The sequence below is a fragment of the Doryrhamphus excisus genome, chromosome 19, assembly GCF_030265055.1.
Source record: "Doryrhamphus excisus isolate RoL2022-K1 chromosome 19, RoL_Dexc_1.0, whole genome shotgun sequence".
NCBI classification, from domain to species: domain Eukaryota; kingdom Metazoa; phylum Chordata; class Actinopteri; order Syngnathiformes; family Syngnathidae; genus Doryrhamphus; species Doryrhamphus excisus.
The window spans coordinates 16,185,747-16,210,811 of record NC_080484.1 but is presented as its reverse complement, the minus strand read 5'-3'; the positions used below and the strand labels follow the sequence as shown (position 1 = coordinate 16,210,811).

Sequence of the window (25,065 nt, the reverse complement as noted above, 5' to 3'; positions counted from 1 at the left end):
CACACACACGATATTTAGCATGAAGTCATCCTCCAGCATCTCCCCTCATACACTTCCACGGTGTGTGAGGATCTACACTAACACTACTACACTTACACCGCCTGTGTGTGTGGGTGTGTGAGGATCTTCTTCTTCTTTTCTTCTTCTTCTTCTTCTTCCATGACAACACGAAGACAAACTCTCCGCTTTTATGACTTTTTTCTACTCACAGAGGAACTTTGTTTCATGTCAAACGTGAAGCCAGGAGATCACAGCGGAGCACAGCAAAGATCCTTCACATCTCCACGGATGATTTCACCCTGAGCGGGACTCGTAGTAAGTTGGCACAACCACACTCCTAAAGGCTCCTGAACGCAACTCCTAGAGTGCACTCACTTAGAAATTGCACACTCGTCAATTCACCGCACACACACACATATATATATATACACATATATATATACATATATATACTTTTAGTGTGAATTGAAATAACCTCCCTTGGCGCCAAGCCGTCACAATCATTTATGATGGCGGTGAAACATTCAAAACACACAAATACAAATTTTCTTTTTATTTTTTTTGCCTTCTTTATGGACTCATTCTTAAAAGAGAACAGACGCATACGTTGCGGAATTATTTACACCTCCGAAATATTCGGACATATGCGGGAAATTGATAGCTGACAGGTGTTTGTACGCGCACGCGCGGAATGAAACAGCATACAGAACAATAGGCAGGTTGTACAAATATGTATATATTTTTTTTTCTTAAAAACTGTACTTTACATAAGTACTAATATAAATATTAATGTGGCTAAGTATGGATAATTGCATCATATTTGCCACCCCCCCCCCCAAAAAAAAAGATTTAAAAAAATCAATTAGTTGATTGTTCGATAGCCTATAATTTCATATAATATTATGCTATCATTAAAATACACATTTTATTTACTCGTCATCTTCTATTCTTCCATTATTTAAATTTCCGTTTATTTTCTATTTGAAACCACAATTTACAAAATAATCAACAGCAACTAAACATTCACTAGCCGTCGCGCAAGTGCAATAAATAAACTCTAATTATTTCATTCAAGGTAAACAAACATAGTCATCATTTTCATTCTTCTTTCAAATGTTTTTTTTTTTTTTACCCTTACGGAGGTGCGGCCCGCGGCCTGCATCTTCCACGCCGTGTCATACTTTTGATTTTATTTCTATACATCTATATCTATATAAATATATTTAGCTCTTTTCCAGTCAAATGAACGAAAATACATCCATCTATTTTAAAACACATTCATTGATTTATTATTCATCCGTTGCAGTCAGCTAAATCAATTCGAACTTTAAAATTCAAAACAGGCCGCAAACGCATCATACAATACAATACAATACAACGTAATATAATATCATATAATACAGTAGGATATAATATAAATGATAAATGATAAATGATAGCGAGTGTGGATTTAGCAAGATGGAAGACATGAGTGATGTTGTCATGGATGATGATGATGATGATGATGTGAAAGATGTGTGATGGAACATGTATTCCTCACTACACACACACACACACACACACTCACACTTTTGGTGTTTGTTTACTAGCACAGTAGTAGTACTTTCATGGAAACACGGAAGGATCAAGGACAAAGCCGCATGATTGGCATTTCTGCTGTTGTGGTAAAATACATCACCTGCATGGCGTTTCCATAGCAATCAAGTATAAATATATAGATTTATACTATAGGAGTTCAACTGGTGGTATAAATGTAGTATGGAGGAGTAAAAATCATGGTATAAATGTAGTATGGAAGAGTAAAAATGATGGTATAAATATGTGGATGGATAAAGTCATGGTATAAATGTAGTATGGAGGAGTAAAAATGATGGTATAAATATACTATGGATGGATAAAGTTATGGTATAAATGTAGTATGGAAGAGTAAAAATGATGGTATAAATGTAGTATGGAAGAGTAAAAATGATGGTATAAATGTAGTATGGAAGAGTAAAAATGATGGTATAAATGTAGTATGGAAGAGTAAAAATGATGGTATAAATATGTGGATGGATAAAGTTATGGTATAAATGTAGTATGGAGGAGTAAAAATGATGGTATAAATGTAGTATGGAAGAGTAAAAATGATGGTATAAATGTAGTATGGAGGAGTAAAAATGATGGTATAAATGTAGTATGGAAGAGTAAAAATGATGGTATAAATATACTATGGATGAATAAAGTCATGGTATAAATGTAGTATGGAGGAGTAAAAATGATGGTATAAATGTAGTATGGAAGAGTAAAAATGATGGTATAAATATGTGGATGGATAAAGTTATGGTATAAATGTAGTATGGAGGAGTAAAAATGATGGTATAAATACACCATGGATGAATAAAGTCATGGTATAAATATAGTATGGAGGAGTACATGTGATGGTATAAATATACTATGGATGAATAAAGTCATGGTATAAATGTAGTATGGAGGAGTACAAGTGATGGTATAAATATACTATGGATGAATAAAAGTGATGGTATAAATGTAGTATGGAGGAGTAAAAATGATGGTATAAATATACTATGGATGAATAAAGTCATGGTATAAATGTAGTATGGAAGAGTAAAAATGATGGTATAAATGTAGTATGGAAGAGTAAAAATGATGGTATAAATGTAGTATGGAAGAGTAAAAATGATGGTATAAATGTAGTATGGAAGAGTAAAAATGATGGTATAAATATGTGGATGGATAAAGTTATGGTATAAATGTAGTATGGAGGAGTACATGTGATGGTATAAATATACTATGGATGAATAACAGTGATGGTATAAATGTAGTATGGGAGAGTAAAAATGATGGTATAAATATACTATGGATGAATAAAAGTGATGGTATAAATGTAGTATGGGAGAGTAAAAACGATGGTATAAATATATGGAGGGATAACGTTATGGTATAAATATACTATGGATGAATAAAAGTGATGGTATAAATACACAATGGATGAGTAAAAGTGTAGTAATGTATGGAGGATGTCTAAATACACTGTAGTATGGAAGAGTAAAAGTGATGGTATAAATGTAGTACGGAGTACATCTAAATACACCGTAGTATGGACGAGTAAAAGTGATGGTATAAATATGCAATGGAAGAGTAAAATTGATGGTATAAATGTAGTACGGAGTACGTCTAAATACACTGTAGTATGGACGAGTAAAAGTGATGGTATAAATGCAGTAAGAGTATGTATAAATGTATTTGTATTGCGCTGTGCTACATGTGATAGCCTATAAGATTACAATGGGTCAAAGCCTATTTTAGGTTGGCCTCAGGTTGGGGGCGGAAGTGGTTATTACCCCCCCACCCCCTCTCTCACCCCCACCTTACTCCCCCTGACTTTGTATGTTTTATTATAATTTATTGTGAGATGTTCACCACTTGATGTGGTGTTCAAACGCTCTGAAGCAAGACCATCACACACACACACACACACACACACACACACACACACACACACACACACCCCTGTTGAGGGTTTGATTTGGTCTAGGCGGGGGGGGGGGGTAGTTCAATAGTTGAGGTGCTGCTGTTTTAAATATGTATAAATAGTTAATAAAGTGGTGTATATAGTGTATAGTACTGTATAAATATGTATAAATAGTTAATAAAGTGGTGTATATAGTGTATAGTACTGTATAATTGTGTGTAAATAGTTAATAAAGTGGTGTATATAGTGTATAGTACTGTATAAATACTAGGTCCAGTGGTGTATATTGTGTATACTACTGTATAAATATGTATAAATAGTTGATAAAGTGGTGTATATGGTGTATAGTAGTTAATATAGTGGTGTATATAGTGTACAGTAGTGTATAATAGTGTGTAAATAGTTAATAAAGTGGTGTATATAATGTATAGTACTGTATAAATGTGTGTATATAGTTAATAAAGTGGTGTATATATGTAGTGTATAGTACTGTATAAATGTGTGTATATCGTTAATAAAGTGGTGTATATAGTGTATAGTACTGTATAAATATGTATAAATAGTTAATAAAGTGGTGTATATAGTGTATAGTACTGTATAAATATGTATAAATATTTCATAAAGTGGTGTATATAGTGTATAGTACCGTATAAATGTGTGTACATGGTTAATATAGTAGTGTATATAGAGTATAGTACTGTATAAATGTGTGTAAACAGTAGGTCCAGGGGTGTATATAGTGTATATGTAAATGTGTGTACAGTATGTACTGTATAAAAGTGGTAGATGAGGCATAGCACAGTGCATGGTGTGTGACTGTGTGTGATTGTGTGTGATTGTGTGTGATTGTGAGTGATTGTGTGTGACTGTGTGTGATTGTGAGTGATTGTGTGTGATTGTGTGTGATTGTGTGTGACTGTGTGTGACTGCGTGTGACTGTGTGTGACTGTGTGTGATTGTGTGTGACTGTGTGTGATTGTGTGTGACTGTGTGTGACTGTGTGTGATTGTGTGTGACTGTGTGTGATTGTGAGTGATTGTGTGTGACTGTGTGTGATTGTGAGTGATTGTGTGTGATTGTGAGTGATTGTGTGTGACTGTGTGTGATTGTGAGTGATTGTGTGTGATTGTGTGTGATTGTGTGTGATTGTGTGTGACTGTGTGTTATTGTGTGTGACTGTGTGTGATTGTGTGTGATTGTGAGTGATTGTGTGTGACTGTGTGTGATTGTGTGTGACTGTGTGTGATTGTGTGTGATTGTGAGTGATTGTGTGTGACTGTGAGTGATTGTGTGTGATTGTGAGTGATTGTGAGTGATTGTGAGTGATTGTGAGTGATTGTGTGCGACTGTGTGCGACTGTGAGTGATTGTGTGTGACTGTGTGTGACTGTGTGTGACTGTGTGTGATTGTGTGTGACTGTGTGTGATTGTGTGTGACTGTGTGTGATTGTGTGTGACTGTGTGTGATTGTGTGTGACTGTGTGTGATTGTGAGTGATTGTGTGTGATTGTGTGTGATTGTGTGTGATTGTGTGTGACTGTGTGTGATTGTGTGTGACTGTGTGTGACTGTGTGTGATTGTGAGTGATTGTGAGTGATTGTGTGTGATTGTGTGTGACTGTGTGTGACTGTGTGTGACTGTGTGTGATTGTGTGTGCCTGTGTGTGATTGTGTGTGACTGTGTGTGATTGTGTGTGACTGTGTGTGATTGTGTGTGATTGCGTGTGACTGCGTGTGACTGTGTGTGATTGTGTGTGATTGTGTGTGACTGTGTGTGACTGTGTGTGACTGTGTGTGATTGTGTGTGACTGTGTGTGATTGTGTGTGACTGTGTGTGATTGTGAGTGATTGTGAGTGACTGTGTGTGACTGTGTGTGACTGTGTGTGATTGTGTGTGACTGTGTGTGACTGTGTGTGACTGTGTGTGACTGTGTGTGACTGTGTGTGACTGTGTGTGACTGTGTGTGATTGTGTGTGACTGTGTGTGACTGTGTGTGATTGTGTGTGACTGTGTGTGATTGTGTGTGACTGTGTGTGATTGTGTGTGACTGTGAGTGATTGTGTGTGACTGTGTGTGACTGTGTGTGATTGTGTGTGATTGTGAGTGATTGTGTGTGACTGTGAGTGATTGTGTGTGATTGTGTGTGACTGTGTGTGATTGTGTGTGATTGTGTGTGATTGTGTGTGATTGTGTGCGATTGTGTGTGACTGTGTGTGATTGTGTGTGATTGTGTGTGACTTTGTGTGACTGTGTGTGATTGTGTGTGACTGTGTGTGATTGTGTGTGACTGTGTGTGATTGTGAGTGATTGTGTGTGACTGTGTGTGACTGTGTGTGACTGTGTGTGATTGTGTGTGACTGTGTGTGATTGTGAGTGATTGTGTGTGACTGTGTGTGACTGTGTGTGATTGTGTGTGATTGTGTGTGACTGTGTGTGATTGTGTGTGACTGTGTGTGATTGTGTGTGACTGTGTGTGATTGTGTGTGACTGTGTGTGATTGTGAGTGATTGTGTGTGACTGTGTGTGATTGTGAGTGATTGTGTGTGATTGTGAGTGATTGTGTGTGACTGTGTGTGATTGTGAGTGATTGTGTGTGATTGTGTGTGATTGTGTGTGATTGTGTGTGACTGTGTGTTATTGTGTGTGACTGTGTGTGATTGTGTGTGATTGTGAGTGATTGTGTGTGACTGTGTGTGATTGTGTGTGACTGTGTGTGATTGTGTGTGATTGTGAGTGATTGTGTGTGACTGTGAGTGATTGTGTGTGATTGTGAGTGATTGTGAGTGATTGTGAGTGATTGTGAGTGATTGTGTGCGACTGTGTGCGACTGTGAGTGATTGTGTGTGACTGTGTGTGACTGTGTGTGACTGTGTGTGATTGTGTGTGACTGTGTGTGATTGTGTGTGACTGTGTGTGATTGTGTGTGACTGTGTGTGATTGTGTGTGACTGTGTGTGATTGTGAGTGATTGTGTGTGATTGTGTGTGATTGTGTGTGATTGTGTGTGACTGTGTGTGATTGTGTGTGACTGTGTGTGACTGTGTGTGATTGTGAGTGATTGTGAGTGATTGTGTGTGATTGTGTGTGACTGTGTGTGACTGTGTGTGACTGTGTGTGATTGTGTGTGCCTGTGTGTGATTGTGTGTGACTGTGTGTGATTGTGTGTGACTGTGTGTGATTGTGTGTGATTGCGTGTGACTGCGTGTGACTGTGTGTGATTGTGTGTGATTGTGTGTGACTGTGTGTGACTGTGTGTGACTGTGTGTGATTGTGTGTGACTGTGTGTGATTGTGTGTGACTGTGTGTGATTGTGAGTGATTGTGAGTGACTGTGTGTGACTGTGTGTGACTGTGTGTGATTGTGTGTGACTGTGTGTGACTGTGTGTGACTGTGTGTGACTGTGTGTGACTGTGTGTGACTGTGTGTGACTGTGTGTGATTGTGTGTGACTGTGTGTGACTGTGTGTGATTGTGTGTGACTGTGTGTGATTGTGTGTGACTGTGTGTGATTGTGTGTGACTGTGAGTGATTGTGTGTGACTGTGTGTGACTGTGTGTGATTGTGTGTGATTGTGAGTGATTGTGTGTGACTGTGAGTGATTGTGTGTGATTGTGTGTGACTGTGTGTGATTGTGTGTGATTGTGTGTGATTGTGTGTGATTGTGTGCGATTGTGTGTGACTGTGTGTGATTGTGTGTGATTGTGTGTGACTTTGTGTGACTGTGTGTGATTGTGTGTGACTGTGTGTGATTGTGTGTGACTGTGTGTGATTGTGAGTGATTGTGTGTGACTGTGTGTGACTGTGTGTGACTGTGTGTGATTGTGTGTGACTGTGTGTGATTGTGAGTGATTGTGTGTGACTGTGTGTGACTGTGTGTGATTGTGTGTGATTGTGTGTGACTGTGTGTGATTGTGTGTGACTGTGTGTGATTGTGTGTGACTGTGTGTGATTGTGTGTGACTGTGTGTGACTGTGAGTGATTGTGTGTGACTGTGTGTGACTGTGTGTGATTGTGAGTGATTGTGTGTGACTGTGTGTGACTGTGTGTGATTGTGAGTGATTGTGTGTGACTGTGTGTGACTGTGTGTGATTGTGTGTGACTGTGTGTGACTGCGTGTGACTGTGTGTGACGTTGTAGGCCCGTGTGCCCCAATGAAATGCAAATGTGTGCGTTAGGAGGGTAGAAATTAACATGTCCAAACATTGGAGTGAAATTCCATCTGCCGCCTCGTCAAGGAGGCCCTTAATAAGTTCTCAGGCAGCAAAGTGACACACATCTTAATCAAATCTTAATCCCGGGAATTAATTCTCCGGGCGTTTATGAATAATGCGTGCAAAGGAGAGCGGTCGACGCCACGCCACGCCACGCACCGCCAGATGGAGCCCACAATGGGCTGGAAAATGAGGGGCTTTTCCACGCGTTATTATCTTTTTTGCTAATTATCAGCAGATATGGATTTGAATGAGGTTGATGCAAATCCGGGAGACCGACGGAGACCTTTGCAATAATGACAAGGGGGGGTCGAGGGGTGGAGTGGGGGGGTCTGATCCTCCTTGTTAGGCAGCTTGTTGCTGCTGCTTATGTGCAAGCTTTTGAAATATCATCAGGCTGCACTTGTGCTATGTGGATATGTGAAGGGGGGGTCGTGGGGGTGGGGGGGGGGGGGGCGTGAAGGTGCTGACACCTTGTTGTGGACAAAATGACTGGCTGCCATGAAGACCCTCGGTGCCAAGCAGGCCTCTCAGCACCATCAATCACTGCCGCTACTCAGCACACGCTCGCTGACTCGGCTAAATAACCAACCTTGACAAAAAAATATATATATATACGCTCCTTTTCTTTTGCTTGTTGTGTTGTTTGATCTTACACTATGGCGTATATAAAAAGGCGTCACACACACACACACACACACACACACACACACACAACCTCTGACGCCCCCGTTTCCAACTACAGCAGATCATTTGTGTAGAAACACGAGAGTGTCAATGCTGACCACAGCAGGAAGTACTGGACAGAAAACATGAGTGTGAAGGAGAATATAGGGGTGTTATGTCTTGTCTAGAGGGCTCTAATCATGTTGAAAGTACTATATTTAGAAGTTGGTAAACAGGCTTTCTATGTCTTATATTCCGTAATTATGTCTACTATATTAGGTAACATGAGTGTGAAGGCGAATATAGGGGTGTTATGTCATGTCTAGAGGGCTCTAATCATGTTAAAAAGTGTGTCTAGAAGGTGGTAAACAGGTTTTCTATGTCTTATTTTCTATTATTATGTCTACTATATTGGGTAACATGAGTGTGAAGGAGAATCTAGGGGTGTTATGTCATGTCTACAGGGCTCTAATCATGTTGAAAGTATATTTAGAAGGTGGTAAACAGGCTTTCTATGTCTTATATTCCGTAATTATGTCTACTGTGTTTGGTAATGGAAATGTAAAGGCAACTATAGGGGTGTTAGTTCATGTCTAGAGAGCTCTAATCATGTTAAAAAGTGTGTCTAGAAGGTGGTAAACAGGTTTTCTGTGTCTTATATTCTATTATTATGTCTACTACATTGGGTAACATGAGTGTGAAGGTGAATATAGGGGTGTTATGTCATGTCTAGAGGGCTCTAATCATGTTAAGAAGTGTGTCTAGAAGGTGGTAAACAGGTTTTCTGTGTCTTATTTTCTATTATTATGTCTACTACATTGGGTAACATGAGTGTGAAGGCGAATATAGGGGTGTTATGTCATTACTAGAGGGCTCTAATCATGTTGAAAGTATATTTAGAAGGTGGTAAGCAGGCTTTCTATGTCTTATATTCCGTAATTATGTCTACTGTGTTTGGTAATGGAAATGTAAAGGCAACTATAGGGGTGTTAGTTCATGTCTAGAGGGCTCTAATCATGTTGAAAGTGTATTTAGAAGGCGGTAAACAGGTTTTCTATGTCTTATATTCCATAATAATGTCTACTATGTTTGGTAATGGAAATGTAAAGGCGACTATATGGGTGTTATGTCATGTCTAGAGGGCTCTAATCATGTTAAAAAGTGTGTCTAGAAGGTGGTAAACAGGTTTTCTATGTCTTATTTTCTATTATTATGTCTACTATATTGGGTAACATGAGTGTGAAGGAGAATCTAGGGGTGTTATGTCATGTCTACAGGGCTCTAATCATGTTGAAAGTATATTTAGAAGGTGGTAAACAGGCTTTCTATGTCTTATATTCCGTAATTATGTCTACTGTGTTTGGTATTGGAAACGTAAAGGCAACTATAGGGGTGTTAGCTCATGTCTAGAGAGCTCTAATCATATAAAAGGTGTATTTGGAAGGTGGTAAACAGGGTTTCTGTGTCTTATATTCTGTAATTATGTCTACTATATTGGGTAACATGAGTGTGAAGGCAAATATAGGGGTGTTATGTCATGTCTAGAGGGCTCTAATCATGTTAAAAAGTGTGTCTAGAAGGTGGTAAACAGGTTTTCTGTGTCTTATTTTCTATTATTATGTCTACTACATTGGGTAACATGAGGTTGAAGGCGAATATAGGGGTGTTATGTCATGTCTAGAGGGCTCTAATCACGTTAACAGTATATTTAGAAGGTGGTAAACAGGTTTTCTATGTCTTATATTCCGCAATTATGTCTACTATGTTTGGTAATGGAAACGTAAAGGCAACTATAGGGGTGTTAGCTCATGTCTAGAGAGCTCTAATCATATAAAAGGTATATTTGGAAGGTGGCAAACAGGTTTTCTATGTCTTATATTCCGTAATTATGTCTACTATATTGGGTAACATGAGTGTGAAGGAGAATATAGGGGTGGTATGTCAAGTCTAGAGGGCTCTAATCATGTTAAAACGTGTATTTAGAAGGTGGTAGACAGGTTTTCTATGTCTTATCTTCTCTTATTATGTCTACTATATTGGGTAATAGGAGTGTAAATGTGACTATAGGGGTGTTATGTCATGTCTAGAGGGCTCTAATCATGTTAAAAAGTAAATAATATGTTGTTATTCTTCTACCATCATCTATTCATTCTACCAGGCTTCCACTTTCTCCAGCGTTCAAGCAACGCCAACATGTTCATCTCCTTTGGCAAACCACCTGCTGCTTACTCACGTATTCCAAAACATTCCCAACTTCTCCCTAATTCCACAATTTCCGTGACAATATTCCCACTGGAAAACTTTATGGACACATTCCACTTTTCTTGACCCGATTCACACCATCCATGCTACCTATTTCCCACATCCCGTTTGATCTGAAGCATTGTGGCTACAGTAATCGCTCCTTTCTGGTGCTTCATTGGTTCCAAGCCTCACGCTGATAACCGCATTTCCAACAAGTTGGATTCCTCATTTACAAATGGAATATCTTCATAGTTAGTGCATAGAAAACCTGTTTACCACCTTCTAAATACACCTTTTAACATGATTAGAGCCCTCTAGACATGACATAACACCCCTATAGTCACATTTACACTCCTATTACCCAATATAGTAGACATAATAAGAGAAGATAAGACATAGATAACCTGTTTACCACCTTCTAAATACACTTTTTAACATGATTAGAGCCCTCTAGACATGACATAACACCCCTATAGTCACCTTTACACTCCTATTAGCCAATATAGTAGACATAAATAGAGAAAATAAGACATAGAAAACCTGTCTACCACCTTCTAAATACACGTTTTAACATGATTAGAGCCCTCTAGACATGACATAACACCCCTATAGTCACCTTTACACTCCTATTACCCAATATAGTAGACATAATGAGAAGATAAGACAAAGAAAACCTGTCTACCACCTTCTAAATACACTTTTTAACATGATTAGAGCCCTCTAGACATGACATAACACCCCTATAGTCACCTTTACACTCCTATTACCCAATATAGTAGACATAATTAGAGAAAATAAGACAAGGAAAATCTGTTTACCACCTTCTAAATACATGTTTTAACATGCTTAGAGCCCTCTAGACATGATATAACACCCCTATATTCTCCTTCACACTTATGTTATCCAATATAGTAGACATAATAATAGAAAATAAGACACAGAAAACCTGTCTACCACCTTCTAAATACATGTTTTAACATGATTAGAGCCCTCTAGACATAACATAACACCCCTATAGTCACCTTTACACTCATATTACCCAATATAGTAGACATAATTAGAGAAAATAAGACAAGGAAAATCTGTTTACCACCTTCTAAATACATGTTTTAACATGCTTAGAGCCCTCTAGACATGATATAACACCCCTATATTCTCCTTCACACTCATGTTATCCAATATAGTAGACATAATAATAGAAAATAAGACACAGAAAACCTGTCTACCACCTTCTAAATACATGTTTTAACATGATTAGAGCCCTCTAGACATAACAAAACACCCCTATAGTCACCTTTACACTCATATTACCCAATATAGTAGACATAATTAGAGAAAATAAGACAAGGAAAATCTGTTTACCACCTTCTAAATACATGTTTTAACATGCTTAGAGCCCTCTAGACATGATATAACACCCCTATATTCTCCTTCACACTCATGTTATCCAATATAGTAGACATAATAATAGAAAATAAGACACAGAAAACCTGTCTACCACCTTCTAAATACATGTTTTAACATGATTAGAGCCCTCTAGACATAACATAACACCCCTATAGTCACCTTTACACTCATATTACCCAATATAGTAGACAAAATAAGACATAATGTAAATGTAAATGTAGGAAGGACCAAGTGTGTGGTCAAAGGTCAAAGGTTGAAATAATGTATCCAGTTTGAATGTAAATATGTGAAAAACGACACTTCAAATGACCCCCCCCCCCCCCCCCTCCAGCAGAGTGAGGTCACAGGTTACCGACACACACACACACACAGCTGCCACGGCGAGTGACAAGCACCGGCCAATGTTTGGTAGACGCCACTTCCTGTCTGCTCCACTGAAGGTGTATTTTCTTGTGTTTGCAGAGCCTGGTTATGGATTTTAACCTCCTGACGGATAGCGACGCCCGCAGCCCGGTGCTGTCGCTGTCCGACTCCGGCACCCCCCATCACGACCAGGGCAGCAAAGGCCAAGAGAGCAGCGGTCAGTGGGGCGGCTTCCTTGTACGCTATTTCCACCATGACACGTCCAATCACTGCACACCAGGAAGCCATTTTTAAATCCTTAAATGTGCCATATTTATTCAATCAAAGATTGTTTTTAGCCTTGAAATCGCCATGGCGATACCGACATGATGAAGAAGCTCAGAAAACACGGGATAGAAATTTATCAATAGTCTAATATAGTAGAATATATCTAGTATGAAGAACGTAACATACAGACAACACGTCTTTTCCGTGTGCTGCGCTTTATACACACAATACACCCTCACCCTCTAATAGACAATCTTTGTCAAAGGATGAATTATGCATGAACATAACATCATCAGTATGCCTTCCGTTCATCATCATGACACTCCCTCGTGGTCTTCTTCTTCTCTGCTTCTTAGTTGATGTAGTATCCCTCCATATTGTTGCAGTACTGCAGTATGTACACAATATTGTGGCATATTCTTACACAAAAATGTATAATTATAATTATATTATAATAAATACCTAAATGTTTCCAAATTCGGGCTGCACGGCGGTGGAGTCGTTAGCACTTAGACCAGGGTTCAATTCCACCCTCGGCCATCTCTGCGTGGACTCCGCTTTCCTCCCACATTATTAGAAATATTAATAAATATTAATAATAAATACTATAGAAATGTATCAGTCTGAGAGCTCTCTAAAAATTTGGGACACCAGCCAACCACAGTGAGAGCCATTATCCGCAAATGGGGAAAAAAATGGAACAGCAGGGGCTGCACGGTGGACCGAGTGGTTAGCGCGCAGGCCACACAGCTAGGAGGCTCAGGTTCGATTCCACCCTCGGCCATCTCTGTGTGGAGTTTGCATGTTCTCCCCATGCGTGCGTGGGTTTTTTCCGGGTACTCCGCTTTCCTCCCACATTCCAAAAACAGTTATTCGAAATATTAATAAATATTAATAATAAATATTATAGTTATTAGAAATGTATCGCTCTGAAAAAGGTTATAAAGCTCTCTCTAAAACTTTGGGACACCAGCCAACCACAGTGAGAGCCATTATCCGCAAATGGGGAAAAAAATGGAACAGCAGGGGCTGCACGGCGACCGAGTGGTTAGCGCGCAGGCCACAAAAAAAAAATAAAAAAAAAATAAATAAATGAAAAAAAAATCAATAAAAAATATCAAATTATTTAGGGGGGGCTTAAGAACATTTAAAAATAGGCCTAATGACGCCACTGGCTCTTAGAAGTTTAAAAAAAAAAAAACATGCTAGGTTAATTAGCCACTCCAAATTGTCCATAGGTATGAATGTGAGTGTGAATGGTTGTTTGTCTATATGTGCCTTGGGATTGGCTGACCACCAGTCCAGGGTGTACCCCACCCTGCCTCTCGCCCCAAGACAGCTGGGATAGGCTCCAGCACCCTCGCAACCCTTGTTAGGATAAGCAGTAGAAAATGAATGAATGATTATTAGTACTACTACTAGTAGTAGTAGGCTAGTATTAGCTTGCTTATTAGCCTGCTTTTGCCCTATTATATACAATTTGTCAGAGATTTTTTTTTTGTAAAATTTTTTTTTAAAAAAACAATAAAAAATATCAAATTATTTAGGGGGGGCTTAAGAATATTTTAAAATAGGCCTAATGACGCCACTGGCTCTTAGAAGTAAAAAAAAAAAACATGCTAGGTTAATTAGCCACTCCAAATTGTCCATAGGTATGAATGTGAGTGTGAATGGTTGTTTGTCTATATGTGCACTGTGATTGGCTGACCACCAGTCCAGGGTGTACCCCACGCCGCCTCTCGCCCCAAGACAGCTGGGATAGGCTCCAGCACCCCTGCAACCCTCGTTAGGATAAGCGGTAGAAAATGAATGAATGAATAAATGTTTTGTTATGACAAAAATGGATTTGGTTAGAGTACGTTTTGGTTAGAGTCGGGCGAATTCATGATGCTAAGCGAGGTTGAGAATGAATGAATGAATGAATGTGTCTAAATTCCATATAAGAATATGAAAGCAATGAAATAAATGAATGAATTGTACAGTACGTGAAATATTATTATTATTATTATTATTATTATATTATTATTATTATTATGTTATTACGTTCCGTATTGTGAGAAGCGGACCGCCAGCCTTGAGAAAGAAACGTGTGCTATTTGCCTTGTAAAGTGCAAGCAATGAAAGCCGCGCAGCAGACGCTCTAATCCTCAATCATCAGAGACCGTTCGCGGGGGGGCTAGGTGGCCTTGTGGAGGGGAGAGGGGGGGTACTGTCTAATAATGCCACGTTCATTTTTTTTCCCTGCTGTGAATATGATCATGAGCAGCAGTCGCATTTGATTTCCTTTTTCCTGCTCGGCTAAATTTTCCTTTTATTGGCGGCCGTGTGGGAGGATTTCTACGTCGAGGTACGATCGCCTCGCGCCGGGATTTGACACCAAATAAGCGGTCAGTTATTTATGCAAATATATGCGATTACTATAATAAATATCATTTCTTTCACTTCAAGTCAAATTTTTTAATTGCAATAAGAATAAATGTTTTGCTATGCTCTGCTGCTATTATATGGAATAATAATATAATATGGAATAAAGATCATACACCCCTGAGAAGTAATATACAGTATATATATATATATATATATATGTCTTAATATTCAATTATTATGATGAGTGAACAGGTTGTAATGGATAAAGACAAAATCCTTCATTTTTAGCAATATTTTCATGAAAGTATTTTGCATATTATTATTATTTTTACATAATATTTTTACATAAAATTTGCCAGATATTGTACTGTATAATGATAGTATTTTTTATTTTATTTCTTTCATCGCCAATATTTTTTAATTGCAATAAGAATAAATGCTATGCTCTGCTGCTATTATATGGAATAATAATATAATATGGAATAAAGATCATACACCCCTGAGAAGTAATATACAGTATATATATATATATATATATATATATATATATATATATATATATATATATATATATAGGACAAAATCCTTCATTTTTAGCAATATTTTCATGAAAGTATTTTGCATATTATTATAATTTTTACATAATATTTTTTACATAAAATTTCCAAATTTGCCAGATAAATTGTACTGTATAATGATAGTATTTTTTATTTTATTTCTTTCATCGCCAATATTTTTTAATTGCAATAAGAATAAATGCTATGCTCTGCTGCTATTATATGGAATAATAATATAATATGGAATAAAAATACATTTTGGTGTTGCTCATACACCCCTGAGAAGTAATATACAGTATATATATATATGTCTTAATATTCAATTATTATGATGAGTAAACAGGTTGTAATGGATCAAGACAAAATCCTTAATTTTTATAATATTATTATTTTTACATAATATTTTATTTTTTTATTTATTTATTTATATTTATTTTTTTTATTTATTTATATATATATTTATTATATATTATATTATATTATATTATATATTATATATTTTTTATATATTTATATATAATATTATATATTAATATTATATATTATAATATATAATATATTAATAATATATTTATTATTTATATTTCCAAATTTGCCAGATAAATTGTACTGTATAATGATAGTATTTTTTTAAATTTTTTAATATTTTTAAATTCATTCTTTTTTTCTGGTTTCGTGCCACTTCCTTTTTATGAAAGGCTTGCATAGAACATGAAGCACGGACGGCTATATATAGCATACGTGTATGCGTGTATAGATGTTATGAGTTGAAAGGCCTTGCATAATAATGTTCTCAGGGAAGCCGGCCTAGAAAAGATGTGTTTTGTCAGCACATTATCGGTCAGAGGGCTCTTATTGTGGCGAGCCCGTCGCTGCCCTTTCCTGTGTATTGTGTTTGATGCTTTGGCCTTAAGTGGCAGCTTAGCCAGTGTCAGTTTACTTGCCGATAACAGCCCGCTCGGCTCTTATTGGTTTTGCTGGTGGCCCCCGTGGAGTCTCTTTGGAAGTCCTCCCACAGACTTAAACCCTCGCTAAACACAAGCCGCCCTGCCCCCGGACCACCGCCGCCCAAAACCTAATCCACGGGATTAGCTGCCGACTCATTTCACTTCTTTCTGTGAGGTCCTCTGCTTGCGGGCGTGTAAATGTGTCATCACGTGGACGTGGGCTCCGTCTACAAGCGCACCTTTGAACATCATGCTTCATCTAAACGCTAATCTGTGCCTCCGTTTTAGTGGGGAGCTGATATTTTCCTGAAACGTACCTATGTTCGACTGCTGATTACTAAAGAAAGCGAAAATGTAGAAAGAAACTTTTTATTGTGATGAAAGACGACCGTCTAACCGTTCCTTTGGTGGGTTCCATGTTCCCGTGTTCCTTGCTAGATGAGTCCAAATGGTGTCTAATGGCCGTTGGGTGTGTGTTTTATCGGCCATCGATGGTAATGGTTTAATTTCATTTGAACATGCATCAGATTCCAATTGAGTGCATCCCATAATCAGTTCCCAGTTCCACATGTCCAAAAGGAGTAGGAAGAAGCAAAGCTTATTAAATCCTACCCCTCCATCTGGTACTTTTACAATCACTAACTGTTACATTTGTTCACTTCCGGCTTTCCTAATATAATTTAAGTTTTGTTATTTAAAATGTATTTCATACATTTTTATGTTTATGTTTATGTTTATGTTTATTTTTATGTCATGTCCAAAAGAAGTAGGAAGAAGCAAAGCTTATTAAATCCTACCCCTACATCTGGTACTTTTACAATCAGTAACTGTTACATTTGTTCACTTCCTGCTTTCATAATTTAATTAAAAAAACATTTTAATTTTAATTTTAATTTTAATTTTAATTTTAATTTTAATTTTAATTTTAATTTTAATTTTAATTTTAATTTTAATTTTAATTTTAATTTTAATTTTAATTTTATTCAGATTCCAATTGAGTGCATCCCATAATCAGTTCCCAGTTCCACATGTCCAAAAGGAGTAGGAAGAAGCAAAGCTTATTAAATCCTACCCCTCCATCTGGTACTTTTACAATCACTAACTGTTACATTTGTTCACTTCCTGCTTTCCTAATATAATTTAAGTTTTGTTTTTTAAAATGTATTTCATAAATTTTTATGTTTATGTTTATGTTTATGTTTATGTTTATGTTTATTTTTATTTTTATTTTTATTTTTATTTTTATTTTTATTTTTATTTTTATTTTTATTTTTATTTTTATTTTTATTTTTATCAGATTCCAATTGAGTGCATCCCATAATCAGTTCCTCCATCTGGTACTTTTACAATCACTAACTCTTACATTTGTTCACTTCCTGCTTTCCTAATATAATTTAAGTTGTTTTTTTAATTTAATTTATTTTAATTTAATTTAATTTAATTTAATTTAATTTAATTAATAGCTAGAAAAAAAACATACATAAGTGGCATTTTTTGTGGGTAATTTATTTTCCAAACTACGTTTATTTTTATGTTTATGTTTATTTTTATGTTTATTTTTATTTTTATCAGATTCCAATTGAGTGCATCCCATAATCAGTTCCCAGTTCCACATGTCCAAAAGGAGTAGGAAGAAGCAAAGCTTATTAAATCCTACCCCTCCATCTGGTACTTTTACAATCAGTAACTGTTACATTTGTTCACTTCCTGCTTTCCTAATTTAATTTAATGTAATTTAATTTAATGTAATGTAATGTAATGTAATGTAATGTAATGTAATGTAATGTAATTTAATTTAATTTTATTTTATTTTACAATGCCATAATGGGTGCCAAGTGTCAATATAGTGATTGTTTCTTGAATTGGCTCATCGTTGTGCATTGTTTGATTTCCTTACTCAATCCATTCCATAGTTTGATTCCACATACTGAAATGCTATGGCTAGCATAACGTAGTCCTAGCATAGAAGTGTTTCAAATGTACTTCTTCCCTGAGATCATATTTCTCCTCTCCTGTAGAGAAGTATTGGATGACATTTTTAGCTAATTGCTTATTTTTAGCCTTATGCATTATTTTAGCTGTTTAAAGATGAACTACTATATCAGTAAGTTGAAGTATTTAAGATTTTACAAATAAGGAGTTAGTATGTTCTCTGTATGAACGGCATTATGAATTATCCTTACTGGCCTTTTTTGCAGGACATTTATGTCAAGGAGGTGACATAAAAATTATGCCAAAGATGATTTTATGGCCAAGGTTGAATGTATTGATTAGCTTGTGTGAACTTTCATCTTCACCAATGCGTTTATCCACTATCACTAGAAATACTTCATGTGGGAAATCCACACGCTAAGGATACACAGGATACTTTTGTGGTATCTTGTAAAAAAAAAAAAAAAAAGTGATCTTTTTATGCTTGAAAGGAATAAAAACTGCGTGTTTGTGCGCTCAGAAAAGACGAAGAAGACAAAGAATGTGAGTACATGACCTGAACGGATGAATGCTGAAGAATAACTCAGCTGTTGGACCAACTGTGGTTCTCCGCAGACACGGAGAAATCCCAGCAGAACCACTTGGATGAATCGGGGGCCGACGACGGCTCGCTGAAGAAGAAGCAGCGGCGGCAGAGGACTCACTTCACCAGCCAGCAGCTCCAGGAGCTGGAGGCCACCTTCCAGAGGAACCGCTACCCTGACATGAGCACCAGGGAGGAGATTGCCGTGTGGACCAATCTCACAGAAGCACGGGTCAGGGTAAGTCCACGTCGTGAAGGTCCGGAAGGTCTGCTTTGTCTGTAATGATAACATGGTATCTTCATAGTCTTACGGCAAAGATACAGTGGAAAAGTGGAAAGAAAAAGCATGAATAGGTCCCGTAAAAAAATTATTTGTGAATAACTACAATTAATGCAACTAAATACAACTAAATCTGGTGCATTGTTTAATTCCAGAAATAATGCACCTTTAGAAATATTGGTCATGCTAATGCTAATGGTTTTATTTCATTTGAACATGCATCAGATTCCAATTGAGTGCATCCCATAATCAGTTCCCAGTTCCACATGTCCAAAAGGAGTAGGAAGAAGCAAAGCTTATTAAATCCTACCCCATACATCTGGTACTTTTACAATCACTAACTGTTACATTTGTTCACTTCCTGCTTTCCTAATATAATTTAAGTTTTGTTTTTTTAATGTATTTTATAATTTTAATTTTAATTTTAATTTTAATTTTAATTTTAATTTTAATTTTAATTTTAATTTTAATTTTAATTTTAATTTTAATTTTAATTTTAATTTTAATTTTAATTTTAATTTTAATTTTAATCAGATTCCAATTGAGTGCATCCCATAATCAGTTCCCAGTTCCACATGTCCAAAAGGAGTAGGAAGAAGCAAAGCTTATTAAATCCTACCCCTCCATCTGGTACTTTTACAATCACTAACTGTTACATTTGTTCACTTCCTGCTTTCATAATATAATTTAAGTTTTGTTTTTTAATGTATTTTATAACTTTAATTAAAATTAAAATTAAAATTAAAATTAAAATTAAAATTAAAATTAAAATTAAAATTAAAATTAAAATTAAAATTAAAATTAAAATTAAAATTAAAATTAAAATTAAAATTAAAATTAAAAATTTTTTTCAATCCTACCCCTACATCTGGTACTTTTACAATCACTAACTCTTACATTTGTTCACTTCCTGCTTTCATAATTTAATTAAAAAAAATATTTGATTATTTAAATTTAAATTAAAAAAATTAAAATTAAATTAAATTAAATTAAATTAAATTAAATTAAATTAAATTAAATTAAATTAAATTAAATTAAATTAAATTAAATTAAATTAAATTAAATTAAATTAAATTTACAATTTTAAAATTAAATTTAAATTTTTTTTCAAACAGCAGCATATAATCTGTCTCCCAAACCAAGTCCAGGCTGGTACTGGTGGATGGTGTTTTTCATTTCATATTTCTGTTACGCAATACCTAATATATGATAAACGACATCACTATAATGTACATATTGCTACTATTTATGTACATCCATTCTGGTATTCAGTCATGTTAAACTACAGTTGTTGGACTTATGGCTTCCACCAGTGCTTCTACTGGTGTTACTGGATATCCGCTAGCATGGGTTGATGGTTCAAGACCCTACACTGTACTAATGCCCTTATCAAACACAAATCAATTAGCCTTTGTGCAAAGGGTATTTGCACTGTGTACTGTATGTACAGTATATGTATGTATATATATATAAGAAAGGAATCAAAAAATAAGAAAACAGTGACAGAAATGTATCTAAGTAGGTGACGTGTCCTTTGGCTGGCTGTTGAAGATCTTAATATTTGACTTCTTGTGATTTGTGCAGGTGTGGTTCAAGAACCGGCGCGCCAAGTGGAGAAAGCGCGAGAGGAACCAGCAGGCGGAATTGTGTAAAAACGGCCTCGGTGCCCAGTTTAACGGACTGATGCAACCCTACGACGACATGTACGCAGGCTACTCGTACAACAACTGGGCCACCAAGAGCCTAGCGAGCAGCCCGCTTTCCGCCAAGAGCTTCCCGTTCTTCAATTCCATGAACGTCAGCCCCTTGTCGTCGCAGCCCATGTTCTCCGCCCCCAGCTCCATCCCCTCCATGAACATGGCCCCCGGCATGGTGCCCTCGGCGGTGCCCGGCGTTGCCAACAACCTGGGCGGCCTCAACAACCTCAACGGCCCGACGGCGCTCAACTCGGCGGCGGTGACGGCGGCGGCGGCGGCCAACTGCCCGTACGCCGCCGCCGCCGCCGCCGCCAGCCCCTACGTGTACAGAGACACCTGCAACTCCAGCCTGGCCAGCCTGAGACTGAAGGCCAAGCAGCACAGCAACTTCGCTTATCCCGCCGTGCAGAACCCCGTGTCCAACCTCAGCCCCTGCCAGTACGCCGTAGACCGCCCGGTATGAGGACTCCGGTCCCCGCGTGGAGGCCGAGCGGAGCGACCCGCCGTTTGCAAGGATTTCTACACAATGTCCCTTTTTTCTTAACTGCATGATTAGACGAAATAAATGTAGAACGCAAGGCCAAAGGAGACTGGACTAACCTGTGATTGACAGGTGGGCGGGATCTCCGCTGTATATACATAAGACTTTTTTTTTTCTATGTGACAAAATACTACATAAGAACATTTGAGTCATGTCCACACTGAGGCGGATTGTTGAATGTCTGTCCACCTAAAAGACCCGGCCCTCATTTTCCTTTAGCCCAGGGGTGGGCAAACTACGGCGCGGGGGCCACATCCGGCCCGCCAAGTGTTTGAATATGGCCTGCATGCTCTTTCCAAAATATTTCATTCATTCATTCATTCATTTTCTACCGCTTTTCCTCACGAGGGTCGCGGGGGGTGCTGGAGCCTATCCCAGCTGTCTTCGGGCGTAAGGCGGGGTACACCCTGGACTGGTGGCCAGCCAATCACAGGGCACATATAGACAAACAACCATTCACACTCACATTCATACCTATGGACAATTTGGAGTGGCTAATTAACCTAGCATTTTTTCGGAATGTGGGAGGAAACCGGAGTACCCGGAGAAAACCCACGCATGCACGGGGAGAACATGCAAACTCCACACAGAGATGGCCGAGGGTGGGATTGAACCCTGGTCTCCTAGCTGTGAGGTCTGCGTGCTAACCCCTAGACCACCGTGCCGCCCCCAAACTATTTCATTGAAATTAATTCATTTAATTCATTCATTAATTCATCAATTTTGTTATTTGACGTGGTCTGTTGTTTACTAAATGCTCCTAAAAAATGAGACACAAGCACATAATAATAATAATAATAATAATAACAATAATAAATGTAATTTATAACGCACTTTACATCAAATAAATGATCTCAAAGTACACAGAACAGAATGCATGACACTTTTACGTGTAAAAATATATGTGTAAAATACTATGTAGTCTGCCCCCCCGCCCAATGCGGCCCGCGAGTCAAAAGGTTTGCCCACCCCCGCTTGATACTATATTAAAATAAATAAAAAATATAATAAAAATATAATAAAATATAAAAAATATATAAAATATAAAAAATATAATTAAAAAAATATATTATATTATTTATTATAATAAAAAATGTTTAAGGCATTCGGAAGACGCATTGAAAGAGGTTGTGATACGTAGTACTGTACGCCAGACACTAGGTGTACACAGTCGTGTTGGCCGAGACACACAAGCACCAGACTCGATGGACGAAACAACAGGCACAATCATCCGGAATAAAAAAAAAAAAACACCGGCTACTCTTGACCCTTGCCGAGCTAAAACTCAAGTCTGAACCCCTGATGTCACTTCCTGTCCACTCCCTATTTACAGTAACGCGCGTGAGCATGAGCCTCATTTATGTCTATTACTTCTACTGATAGGAGTGTATACTGTAGGTGACTATAGGGGTGCTATTTCATGTTTGGAGGGCTCTAAAATGATAAAATAAAATAAAATAAAATAAAATAAAATAAAATAAAATAAAATAAAATAAAATAAAATAAAATAAAATAAAATAAAATAAAATAAAATAAAATAAAATAAAATAAAAATATTAATAATAATAATAAATGAATCAGGCAGGACAAAGCCCAAAAAAATAAAAAATAAAAAATAAAAAATAAAAAATAAAAAATAAAAAATAAAAAATAAAAAATAAAAAATAAAAAATAATTAATAAATAATAAATAGAGGTTGAAAAATAAAAATGAAATGAAAATACTCCATTTACAAATGATAAATGTTTGCATATATTAACGGCTCCAAATGAACAGAAAATCCAACTCAAGCTAAAAGATACCGGCAGATACCCCCCAAAAATACCGACAGGACACGTGACCATGTTATGAGCCATGAAGGGTTGCGTTCAAAGACACCACGTAATAAAAGATAAGCGTGTATTTTCCACAGTACCTAAGAGTTACCGCACATTTCTTTTAATTTACACCACCCATACTGGCATAATAAAGAATAATACACTTTGGCGTGTCCCTGAATGCACCTCGCGGGGGTAGTTTCTGATTTTTCTGACGAGAGAGGTGATCCTGGTGATCCTGGAGAGGCGATCGCTCAAGATGGCATTCATGAAACGAACGTGAGTTGCCGCCGTTATTGAGCTATTTTTGACAAGCTAACGATGACACACGCTGAGGCAGCACTTTTGGGAAATCGTGTAATTTGGGAAAAATTGTGTCAAAGTAGAAGAATGGTCTTGGCGTCGGTGTGGACATGGCCTAAGAATGTTCTTGGAAAGCCAAAGTGCCCTGGCTTTCTGTACAAAGACATCCTTTGGGAAATTAATACTTTGTTGTGAATTCCTTTCCCCCCCGGGAAGGTCAAAGGTTAAAGGCCAATTTAGACAAGCAAGAAGAGGGCAGGAGCGGCTTAGCGAAATATCCGACAATTGACTGAAAGTGGCGTGTATAGATTTGTTTTGCTGTTATCCAAAAGGGAGTCTGTGACTGTAAAATATATCAAATGTACGAGTGCTCTTCTTACCCCCATCTTGCCTGCTTTGTCTCATTAAAGAAACTATTCCGACATCCGCCTTGACTGGAAATGGGATTCCGGATTGCGTGGGAATTATAGGAGTGTGTATTGGCAGGAATCTGCCCATACGATACGTATCACGATACGAGGCTCACCATACGATATATCACGATACTGTTAACAAGGCGATATTTTTGTTGTTTTTCTTGTAGTTAAAGATTATTTCCTGGTAAAACAAGACAATATTTTTGTTGTTTTTCTTGCAGTTAAAGATTATTTCCTGGTAAAACTGAATTACACCAGCAATATGCACTTACTAAATACATTTTTATTCCATTACAACACTATGTTATGCTGTAAAAGTGTAGCATTTGGATAAATAAAGCTTTAGCATCCAGCTTTAAATTAAACTTTAAACGATACTGTTAACAAGACAATATTTTTTTTTGTTTTTCTTGTAGTTAATTACTTCCTGGAAAAACTAAATTACACATTTTTATTCCATGAGAACAGTATGTTATGCTGTATCACAAACTTAAAATGTAGCATTTGGATAAATAAAGCTTTAGCATCCAGCTTTAAATTTACAACAACAACAAAAAAAACATAAATTTTTTTTTTTATTTAATTAAACTTAAAAAACTTTCAACAATACCGTTAACAAGACAATATTTTTGTTGGTTTTTCTTGTAGTTAATTACTTCCTGGAAAAACTAAATTACACATTTTTATGTTATGCTGTATCACAAACTTAAAATGTAGCATTTGGATAAATAAAGCTTTAGCATCCAGCTTTAAATTTACAACAACAAAAAAAAAACATAAAAAAAAATTTTTTAATTATGTTTCAAGATCCTGCTCAAATGTTCCCATTCTATTAGCGGTATTTTTGTGGAACAAAGTAACTAATATCAGTAAAAAGTCATTTTAGGATGCTTGAAAATAACCATTATTTAACTAAATAGTGATTAAAAAAATATATATATCACAATATATCACAATACTGTTAACAAAGCAATATTTTTGTTGTTTTTCTTGTA

At 36.8% G+C, this 25,065-nt stretch overlaps 1 protein-coding gene and 1 long non-coding RNA gene across 11 annotated transcripts in view; one reads left to right on the top strand and one right to left on the bottom strand.

Moving 5' to 3' along the window:
- pitx3 (paired-like homeodomain 3) lies at window positions 1–24,071 on the top strand. The gene is made up of 4 exons (XM_058056685.1): window positions 1–315; window positions 12,463–12,580; window positions 19,049–19,254; window positions 20,881–24,071. The coding sequence occupies exons 2-4, from the start codon at window positions 12,472–12,474 to the stop codon at window positions 21,454–21,456; spliced, it is 891 nt and encodes a 296-aa protein (XP_057912668.1). The 5' UTR covers window positions 1–315; window positions 12,463–12,471; the 3' UTR covers window positions 21,457–24,071.
- The window catches only part of LOC131107047 (uncharacterized), a 33,112-nt gene continuing 24,203 nt past the window's right edge, over window positions 16,157–25,065 (bottom strand). For all 10 annotated transcript variants that reach the window (XR_009120195.1, XR_009120189.1, XR_009120193.1 and 7 more), the window contains one exon: window positions 16,157–19,293. This is a non-coding gene — a long non-coding RNA (uncharacterized LOC131107047). The remainder of the gene's footprint in view (window positions 19,294–25,065) is intronic.